At 45.3% G+C, this 10,754-nt stretch overlaps 1 protein-coding gene across 1 annotated transcript in view; it reads left to right on the forward strand.

Annotated features, from left to right (window-relative positions):
- The window catches only part of LOC103779316 (hemicentin-1-like), a gene marked incomplete at its 3' end in the record, with an annotated part of 34,296 nt that extends 24,188 nt beyond the window's left edge, over positions 1–10,108 (forward strand). Inside the window, exons 24-36 of the mRNA XM_008946942.1 lie at positions 257–384; positions 1,126–1,233; positions 1,435–1,599; positions 1,813–1,920; positions 3,387–3,524; positions 3,667–3,801; positions 4,077–4,346; positions 5,487–5,677; positions 6,017–6,230; positions 6,631–6,765; positions 7,242–7,432; positions 8,423–8,504; positions 9,839–10,108. Of these exons, the coding sequence (XP_008945190.1) occupies positions 257–384; positions 1,126–1,233; positions 1,435–1,599; positions 1,813–1,920; positions 3,387–3,524; positions 3,667–3,801; positions 4,077–4,346; positions 5,487–5,677; positions 6,017–6,230; positions 6,631–6,765; positions 7,242–7,432; positions 8,423–8,504; positions 9,839–10,108 (2,135 nt within the window). The remainder of the gene's footprint in view (positions 1–256; positions 385–1,125; positions 1,234–1,434; positions 1,600–1,812; positions 1,921–3,386; positions 3,525–3,666; positions 3,802–4,076; positions 4,347–5,486; positions 5,678–6,016; positions 6,231–6,630; positions 6,766–7,241; positions 7,433–8,422; positions 8,505–9,838) is intronic.
- Positions 10,109–10,754: the final 646 nt, after the last annotated feature.

Genomic DNA, 10,754 nt, shown 5'->3' on the forward strand with positions numbered 1-10,754 from the left:
AATCTGTCATCATTTATATGGAATCACTATGTCAGCTATATTTCATAATTTCTCTGGGAAATGGATGTGCTGGGAAAGAATGAAGTCAGAATAAATGCAATAAATGAGAAAGCTCTATGTGCCCAAATTAAGACACCACGTGTTTAGGCTATTGGTTGTGTACCCTGAGTCATCTTTTCCTTCTGTGCTACCAGGGTAGCTGGTGGTTCTGTTGATGACTGGAGAGCAGAAGAAAAATTCTGTGTCTTTGTTCCAGGTATTCCATGTCAGAGGATGGATCCCTGCACATCCACTCAGCACACGTGAGCGACACGGGGCGGTACGTGTGCATGGCCACCAACGCGGCCGGCACCGAGCGCAAACGGACGGATCTGCAGGTTCTGGGTAAGTTTCGGCTTTGGAGGACTTCATTTTTACAAGCCTGAAGGCCAGTTACATGTTTATCTTGTTCTGCCAGATCCAGTTTTAAGTTTAGGCCCTTTTTAGCTGTTCTGCTTTAACAAAGGAAAAGGGGGTGGGGGAAGGAATACATTTATGGCCTTAGGAATGCAACCTAAATGTTCATGGAAAGAAAATAAAATACTCACTCCTTGCGCACTGGAACTAGAAAGACTTGACACATCCCATGCTACATCTTTAGTAAGTTTATTGCTATCAAGTTACTCTTTATAAAAATAGAGTGAATGCATTCAGGCAGTTCAGCTCTATATATATAGGTATGAGAGGGTGGTGTGGGCATCTGTGTATAATTATTCTGAGTAATTAGGCTTTGTTTGTCCTCAGTTCCTCCAACTATTGCTCCCGGACATACAAATATTACAGTTACTGTAAATGTGCAGACCACTTTGCCTTGTGAAACCACTGGAATTCCCAGGCCAGCAATTAGCTGGAAAAAGAATGGGCATCTTCTTAGTGTTGACCAGAATCAGAATACATACAGGTGAGAGATGTTTTCTTTTCACCATGGGTTTTCAGGGATGGTTTTAGCACCGTAAAAATCTAGCCATGCTGAAATGCAGTGTTGTATAGCCAGCAAATTCAGTGGTCTGCTTACCTGAGAAGAAAAGAAGTATTTCAATGATTTTTCCTTTCTTCTCTTTTCTTTGTTCAGACTTCTGTCTTCAGGTTCCTTAGTAATCATTTCTCCCACTGTGGATGACACTGCTGTCTACGAGTGCTCTGTGTCAAATGATGCAGGAGAAGATCAAAGAGCAGTTGAGCTCACTGTTCAAGGTAGAGGGGATATTGCTATTACATGTATATACAGCCAGAATTTCTTTGGGATGTTCTAATGTTGAGCTGAGCTTTTTATATCATTCTTTTATCCTGCTGATATCTGTAAGTCTCTGATGATCCCAAGGAAGATAAGTCATTTCCAATAATTCATAGAAATGAAAATGGTTAAGTAACCTTTACACTGATATTTGTTTTCAGTGCCCCCATCCATAGCAGATGAAGCCACAGACCTTGTGGTAACAAAGCTGTCTCCAGTGGTCATCTCCTGCACTGCATCGGGGGTTCCTGTCCCCTCAGTCCACTGGACCAAAAACGGCATAAAGTTGCTTCCCAGAGGAGATGGCTACAGAATCCTTTCTTCAGGTACCGTGTGTGGCTGGAGCTCAGCCACAGAATACCAGTGACAGGCTGTGATAGTGCACACGTAGAAGGAAATAATGAAATAAATGCAAACGATCTCCAAACAACCCCTCTCTGATTTTTTAGAATAAAAATGCAGACTCTGAAGCTCTCGGGAGTTTCACTGTGAGTGGAGGGTACTGGTGTGTGTTGTGATGTGCTGGCTCTCTGCTGCAGGTGCTGTGGAGATCCCTGCTGCTCAGCTGGCCCACGCCGGACGCTACGCCTGCGTGGCGCGGAACGCTGCTGGCTCTGCTCACAGGCATGCCACCCTCCGTGTCCAGGGTGAGATGGGAAGCTGAGGAGAAAGGGTGTTCTGTCAGTAAATGCTGCCCAAAGTGCTGCTTAATATCTTTGTCAGTGACACAGACAGTGGGGTCGAGTGCACCCTCAGCAGGTTTGCAGTTGATGCCAAGTGGAGTGGTGTGGTTGACACGCCTGAGGGACCGGATCCATGCAGAGGGACCTGGAACAGGCTTAAGAAGAGGGGCTGTGTGAAACTTATGGTTCATAGCCAGGTTCACAACTTATGTGTGAACATTATGTTGGTTCAAAAAGGCCAAGTGCAAGTTCCTGCACCTGGATGTGGGCAACCCCAGTTTCAGCACGTGCTAGGGGATGTTGGGATTGAAAGCAGCCCTGTAGAGAAGGACTTGGAGGCACTGGTGGATGAAAATCTGGACATGAGCTGCAATGTGTGCTCACAGCCCTGTAGCCAATGGCACCCTGGGCTGTATCCAAAGCAATATGGCCAGCAAGTCAAGAGAGGGGATTGTGCCTCTCTGCTCTGCTCTGCTGAGACCGACCCCACCTGCAGTGCTGGGTCCAGCCCTGGAGTCCTCAGCACAGGAGAGACAGGGACCTGCTGGAGTAGGTCCAGAGGAGACCACAAAAATCATCAGAGGGCTGGAACCCCTCTGCTGTGAGGCCAGGCTTGGAGAGTTGGGATTGTTCAGCCTGGAGAAGAGAAGGCTTATGGGACACTGTATTGTGTTCTTTCAGTACTAAAAGGGAGCCTATAAGAAAGATGGGGACAATCTTTTTAGGAGGACCTGTTGAAACAGAACAATGGGTGATGGTTTTAAACTAAAAAGGGAAATTCAGACTAGATGGAAGAAAGAAATTTTTTACAGTGAGGGTGGTGAGAAACTGTCCCAGGTTGCCCAGAGAGGTGGCAGATGCCCCATCCCTGAAAACATTCCAGGTGAGGTTGCACAAGGCTCTGAGCAACCTGCTGTAGTTGCAGATGCCCCTGCTAACCGCAGGGATGTTGGACTAGATGGCCCTGAAAGGTCCCTTCCAACCCAAACCAGCCTATAATTCTAATATGTACATATGCTTCAGAGTAATGCTGAGGCCAGGGTGGGCCATCACAAGTAGTGTCCTGCTCAGCTGGATGTCCTGTGAGCACAATGATTATTCACTCTGCGTGTTACAGCTCTGGTACCTAGGATAGGGCCCCCAATCCATGCTGCTTTATTTTATTTTTGTGAGATTTTTGTTTCTTTGCTTTTTTGGCAAGTCAAAGTGTATCTCTGATGGCAAACTGCACGCAGTGAGGCCATATTCTATAACCAAACTCATGGCCAAGCACGTTGCTGTAGTTAAGAATGCTTCTACTGAGCTGTTCATGGGGCTTGCAGAATGCAGCCATTGCTAATTCAGCCTTCTCATGTTCTCAGGCTGTGGGATTTTAGTACCTATCATATTTTCTAGCCTTACTGCATTTTCCTTTTTATTTTGTTCCACAGAACCCCCAGTTATCCAAACTCAGCCAGGGGTGCTGGATGTCATTGTGAACAATCCCATCCTTCTACCGTGCGAAGCGACGGGTACACCTCGTCCCGTCGTGACGTGGCAAAAGGAGGGCATCAACGTAGTCACAACAGGTATCCTCTTACAGCCTCTCACTCCTGCCTCCTTGCTGTGACTCAGAAACTTGTTTTGTCTTTTCTGAATATTCCAACTTAGATATAAGGAACCCATTCATTTAAAACCAAAAGTCTCATATTTTGATTGTATTTGTTTTAGGCAACAGTTACATGGTTCTTCCGAGCGGGGGTTTACAGATAGCAAAATCAACTGTTCAGGATGCTGGCACTTACATGTGTGTTGCTCAAAACCCAGCTGGCACTGCTCTGGGGAAGATCAAACTGAAAGTTCAAGGTAAAGCATCACCTAAACTCTTCTGATGATTTACAGCCAATAGGTTTGTGCATGCTTTCTGTTAGCCAAAGCACGCTTCTGAGCAATAGAAACGGACTGAGTGCTTCCCTTTTGGATGTGATGCTGGATAGAGCCCAGAAGGTTTATTCCCTTGAGTTTTCTGTCTACTTTAGGATCAAAGTATGCAGTTAGGATTATTTTTACTAAGAACTGAAGCATTCCATGCTTCTTACAACATCTAATTCTTAAAAAAAATATTCCTTAATTCTTTTCAGTTCCTCCTGTTATCAAGTCCCACCCCAAGGAATATGTTGCTCCTGTTGATCAATCTGTCACCCTGCAATGCGAGGCTGAAGGCTACCCAGGGCCAGAGATCAGCTGGCATAAAGATGGACAACAGATAACCGAGTCCATTAGGAGGAGAATTCTCAGCTCTGGTGCTCTGCAGATCGTGTTTGTGCAGCCTGGTGACGCGGGCCGCTACACGTGCATGGCAGCTAACCTGGCAGGGTCCAGCACGTCCAGCGTGGATCTCGCCGTGCACAGTAAGTGGGACTGGACAGAAACAACATGTGCTGTCACAGCCTGACCCTGCGGAGGGTGAGGACCTAGAATGGAGGGGAAACATTTAGGAAAATTGTGTTACTTAATCAGAATCGTGGAATGGTTTGGGTTGAAGGGGAACTTAAAGATCATCTAGTTCCCACCTCCCTGCCATGGGCAGGGACATCTTCAGTTAGACCAGGTTGCTCAACACCTCCAGTGATGGAGCATCTACAACTTCCCTGGGCAACCTGTGCCAGTGTCTCACCACCCTCATAGTGAAGAACTCCTGGTAGACAACAAGTTCACCATAAGCCAGAAATGTGCCCTCATGGCCAAGAAGGCCAATGGGGTCCTGGGATGCATTAAGAAGAGTGTGACCAGCAGGTTGACAGAGGTTCTCTTCCCCCTCTACTCTGCCCTACTGAGGAAAAAAATCTGAAGTATTTAGTCCAGTTCTCGGCTTCCCTGTTCAAGAGAGACAAGGAACAACTGAGAGACTCTAGCAGAGACTACAAGGATGCTGAAGAGACTGGAGCATCTCTATGATGAGGAAAGGCTGAGAGCCCTGGGGCTGTTCAGCTGGGGAAGAAAAGAGTGAAAGGGGCTCTCATCAATGCTTCTCAATATCTAAAGGGTAGGAATCAAGAGGATGGGGCCAAACTCTTGTCAGTGGTGCCCAGTGACAGGACAAGATGCAACAAGTGCAAACTGGAACCCAGGAGGATCCATCTGAACAGGAGGAAAAACTTCTTTCCTGTGAGGGTGGCAGAGCCCTGGAACAGGCTGCCCAGAGAGGTTGTGGAATCTCCTTCTCTGGAGACTTTCAAAGCCCGCCTTTGATCCTGAGCAACATCCTTTAGGTGACCCTTCTTTAGCAGTGGGGTTGGATAAGACAATTTCCAGAGATCCCTTCCAACCCCTACTATTCTGAGATTCTGTGATTTCCTTAACTTGGTTTATACTTTGTTATAAGTATTTCACACATTTCTCTGGTCTGCTTAATGGTGGTCATTGATGGAGACCAGAAGCAATAGGGAATATCCAGGCACTATTTATTTTTTCAGCCTAGTGTTGTATGCTTGTATGGTAGTGCTTGGATAATACACAGAGGTAAAATGTTTCAATAAACCTTCTCACAGTTCCACCCAAGATTCGCAGTACGGAGATGCAGCACACAGTCACAGAGGACTCCCAGGCTGTTCTGTCCTGCGTGGCTGAGGGGATTCCAACACCAACAATCCTCTGGAAGAAGGATAATACACTGTTAACAGGGGTAGTAGGAAGATACCGGGCTATGCCAGATGGAGGCCTCATTTTGGACAATGTTGTTGTAAGTTCTCTAAATCTAACCTATGACTTGACAGCTTTAGGAGGAATAAGACCCTGCTTCTCTTCATTTTCACACATTTCTGGATTCATCTTTGTGTTATTTTGTTTTCTTGTTCTTAATGTTCCAGAGTCTTTGTAAAATATCTGTGAAAATTTGTGTGATAAAATTCTCAGGAAGGGCAAAAGGAAGTGTAGGTCATCTTTCTGATTTAAAGGAGGTGAAAAGGTTTCAGATTGGCTGAATGCTTGTTCCAAACCCTCTGAGATTCTCTGATTGTTAGAAGTGGTAGTGTTGTGTAGGATATATCAGCTGAAATGTCCCTAACATGCTTTCTTTCAGCCTGAAGATTCTGGCAGTTACACCTGTATTGCTAACAATGCTGCTGGAGAAGACACACACACTGTCACCCTGGTAGTTCATGTACTTCCAGCTTTTACAGAACTGCCTGGAGATGTAGCTTTGACCAAAGGAGAACAACTCAGATTAACGTGCAGAGCAACTGGGATACCTGTACCCAAAATAACATGGACCTTTAACAATAACATCATTCCAGGTGGGTAATACCAGCTCTCACTGACCATTCTGTTCTGCAGTTGGTTTCCTCCATACAGCACTGCAATTATAAACTAAGGAAGAAAAAAAAAACTAAAGGGAACAAACTTGTTAGGCAGTGATTGTGTGAGGAATATCTTCAGTATTATGGAATCATGTAATTAAATTGCCTCTGAGACAAAGCTGTAAGGAAGATAATAAATTGTTCCTTTTCTGTAGCCAATAGTGTAACATATTAAAAATGTTCAGTATCTGATGATATTTACCCAGCATCCAACAACTAATGCTATTTTTCTTCAATATGAAGAAAACTTCATCTGTCAACCAACACCCCCAGGTCCTCTTCTGCTGGTAGAATGTAAAATCATGAAGTAACCCTTTCCCTTGTGTTCTTCCTTCAGCACAATACGACGATGTAAACGGGCACAGCGAACTCGTTATTGAAAGAGTATCTAAAGATGACTCTGGCACCTATGTGTGCACAGCAGAAAACGCAGTTGGCTCAATCAAAGCTATTGGCTTTGTGTATGTCAAAGGTACGTAAAATAACAGTAGTTGTGGTTGCTGTTGGACAGTTTCACACAGCCATCTGGTTTGATAGTAGAATCATAGAATGATTTAGGTTGGAAGGGACCTTAAAGATTATCTAGTTCTAAGCCCCCTGCCATGGGCAGGGACACCTCCTACTAGACTAGGTTGCTCAAAGCCCCATCCTACCTGGTCTTGAATGCCTCCAGTGATGGAGCATCCACAACGTCCTTGGGCAACCTGTCCCAGTCCCACCACCGTCATAATGAGGGAACTTCTTCCTAATTTCTAATCTGAGTCTACTCTCTTCTAGTTTAAAGCTGTTACCTCTAGTATTTGATACCTTGTCTAAGGTGATTTGGGAAAAATTGAAAGGGGTTGAAATTCACACTTCAGAAGGTCAGAGGTGAATGATCCCTAGCAGGAGTTTCAAGGGCATTTTATTCTGACTCTGCTGTTTCTGTGCCATCACTTGTTTCTTCAGAGCCTCCGGTCTTTAAAGGGGATTACCCCTCTAGCCGAATCGAGCCGTTGGGTGGCAACGCTATCTTGAATTGTGAAGTCAGAGGAGATCCACCTCCAACCATCCAGTGGAGCAAAAAAGGAGTCGGCGTTCCAATTAGCAACAGGATCCAACAGCTTAACAATGGTTCCCTTGCTATCTACGGCACTGTCGTGAGTCACTGCTCCCTTACAATGGGCTTCTGCCCTGTGCTTGCCTAATAAAGGTGTTCCCAGTCATATTGTTTTAAAGAGTGAGGCTAGACATGGAATAGACTTTTGCTTTTACTTTTAACGAATGTTGTTTTAATTCAGACTAGAATTTGACTTAAATGATCGTGACACACACACATAAAAATGCTGGGGGCTATTGTTCTCTTTGTCAGAAGGACCAAATCTACATAGTATTTGTTGGTGTGTGGAAATCCTGGTTGTGCCCAATTAAGTGAGACTGGTTTTGACCTTAAAAAACCCTGGGTTCTACCCAGTCAGGTCAGGTGAAAAGCAGTTGTGTTCTTCATGTGCAAACCTCTTGGAATTGAAATTCCCTATCTGAATGGCAAGACCCATTTTGGCTGTATAAACCAATCCCTGTATTTTGAAGTGAGGTTAAAAACAGCAGCTCCCTTGAGTTCATTTAAATGAATAAAACAAAGAAACAAAAAATTGATAGAATCATAGAATCACTGTGGTTGGAAAGAATCTCTAGGATCATCAAGTCCAACTTCCATCCCATCATCTCCCTTAACCACTAGACCATAGCCTCAAGTACTACATCTAGTTTTTTGAACAGCTCCAGGCATGGTGACTCCACCCCCTCCCTGGGCAGCCTGTTCCAGTGCCTAGCCACTCTCTCAGTAAAAAATTTGTTCCTAGTATCCAATCGAAACCTCCCCAGACACAACATGGCATCTGATCTCAGATTTAGGGAGCTGAAGGAAATCAAAATGGAGTTATAACAGTAAAAATAATTCGCATGAATATCAGCTTAATGTTGATAAAAGCAAACTGTTGGGATACCCTAGAAGCTAACTGTGCTTCTTAATGTCCAGTGCATGCCATGTTGTGTTGCAGAAGATTCACCTCCAGGAGGTGCTCTGTTAAACAAAAGCCTCATTACAGGTTTATAAGGTTATGTGAACATCTTATTTTTCATTTCTTTAGAATGAAGATGCTGGTGACTACAAGTGTGTGGCTACCAATGATGCTGGTGTGGTGGAACGCAGTCTGACGCTGACGCTTCAGAGTAAGGCTCCCAGTGAAGTTTGTAATGCCTCCAGATGGAGTGATAAACAGCCTTTGGATAGGTGCATCCAGCTCCTATTGCAGTTTTGGAGCTTGGGCACTGCATTGTAGGTTAAGATTCACCTCATCCTTTCATCATTAATGTTTAAGAGTCTAGCCTAAGCTAGTGAGGTCAAAGAGGATAAGCATAGAATTGTTTTGGTTGGAAAGGGCCTTTAAGATCATTGAGTCCAACCATTAACCCAGCACTGCCAGGGCACCACTAAACCATGTTCCTCAGCACCACATCTTTTCAATCCCTTTAGGGACAGGGACTCTAACACTGCTCTGGACAGCTTGGTCTAGGGCTTGACAACCCTTTCAGGGAAGACATCTTTCTTCACATCCAACCTAAACTTCTCCTGGCACAACCTGAGGCCATGTCTTCTTGTGCTAGCACTTGTTCCTTGGGAGGAGAGAGCAACCCCCATCTCACTCCAGCCTCCTTTTGGGGAGTTGTCGAGAGCGAGAAGGTCTCCCCTGAGCCTCCTTTTCTCCAGGTGAAACACCCTCAGGTCCCTCAGCCACTCCTCACAAGACTTGTGCTCTAGACCCTTCACCAGCTTCATTGCCCTTCTCTGGTCATGTCCAGCCCCTCAATGCCCTTCTTGAAGCAAGGGGCCCAAAACTGAACCCAGTAGTCAAGGTGCAGCCTCACCAGTGCTAAATACAGGGGGATGATCCCTGCCCTGGTCCTGCTGGCCACACTAGTGCTAATAAAGGCCAGGAGGTATATGAAGAATGATCCAACTTCATTTTAGAAACCAACAAAGAATGGGGTGAATTGCCTTCTGAAAGGGCCTGTTTCTCTTACTTGACTACAGTGGATGTCTTCACAACTGTGTTAAACTAGAGCTTTAAATTTCAAATTAAGAAAGTTACATGAGATGAATCCCAGCATTCGTTGACAATATTCTAGTTTTGGCAGAAATAATTTAGAATTCTATTTTCACTAGTGGTAGAAGTTATAAACATCTCTTTTCTATTCGAGTATCAAACAGCATGGGTGTGTTCCTTACGTCCTGCAGGATTATAAAGAGTAATAGATTTTAACAATTAGGAAAGTTTGTCAGGCCTCAATCCCAACTTCAGCTGTCAGGTTGCTACGTACGTATGTGCAAGTTAAAATGACAACGACAAGCTATTTTTAATAAGATCAGGAGACCTTATTATTTTAGTCAAAGTAAACTGACAAGAGTTGTTTGCCCTTGTTTTGACCTTAATCTTTAATATTCAGTATAACATACAAAAAGGTAACCATTTGCTGTTGTCTAAAGAGAAACCTTTCCATTCCAGGTCCTCCAGTCATTACTGTTGAACCTGTAGAGACAGTTGTTGAAGCTGGTGCCACAGCCATTCTGAACTGCCAGGCAAGTGGAGAGCCTCCCCCAACCATCCAGTGGTCGCGCCGAGGCGGCCCGGCTGTGAGCGAGGAGAGAGTGGCTGTCCTGTCCAACGGCTCCCTGCGCATCGTCACAGCACGGAAGGAAGATACGTCTGAATATGAGTGTGTGGCGAGGAATCTGATGGGATCTGTTCTGGTGAGGGTACCACTGACTGTCCAGGGTAGGTGCACAAAATGCTCAGTAATGACTATCACAGAATCACAGACTGGTAGGGGTTGGGAGGAACCTCTGCAGAGTCTCGTCCGACCCTACTGCTAAAGCAGACTCACCTAAAAGAAGTTGCCCAGGGTCATGTCCAGGCAGGTTTGGAATCTCTCCAGAGAAGGAGTCTCCACAACCTCTCTGGGCAGCCTGCCACCCTCACAGGAAAGAATTTCTTCTTCATGTTCAGATGGAACCTTCTGAGTTCCAGTTTGTGCCTGTTGCACCTTGTCCTGTCACTGGGCACCACTGAAAAGACTCTGGCGCCATCCTCTTGGCTCCTACCCTTTAGATATTGAGAAGCATTGATGAGATCCCCTCTCGGTCTTTTCTTCTTGCAGCTAAAGAGCCCCAGGGCTCTCAGCCTTTCCTCGTTCCCTCAGCATTCTTGTAGCCTTCACTGGAGTCTCTCCAGTTGTTCCTTGTCTCTCTTGAACAGCAGAGCCCAGAGCTGGACCAAATACTCCAGGTTTTTTCCTCAGCAGGGCAGAGTAGAGGGGGAAGAGAACCTCCCTCGACCTGCTGGTCACACTCTTCTTAATGTACCCCAGGACCCCATTTGCCTTCTTGGCTATGAGGGCACATTGCTGTCTCATTGTGAAGCT

Source organism: Merops nubicus, unplaced genomic scaffold (genome assembly GCF_000691845.1).
Source record: "Merops nubicus isolate BGI_N331 unplaced genomic scaffold, ASM69184v1 scaffold21189, whole genome shotgun sequence".
In the NCBI taxonomy this organism is placed as follows: Eukaryota; Metazoa; Chordata; class Aves; order Coraciiformes; family Meropidae; genus Merops; species Merops nubicus.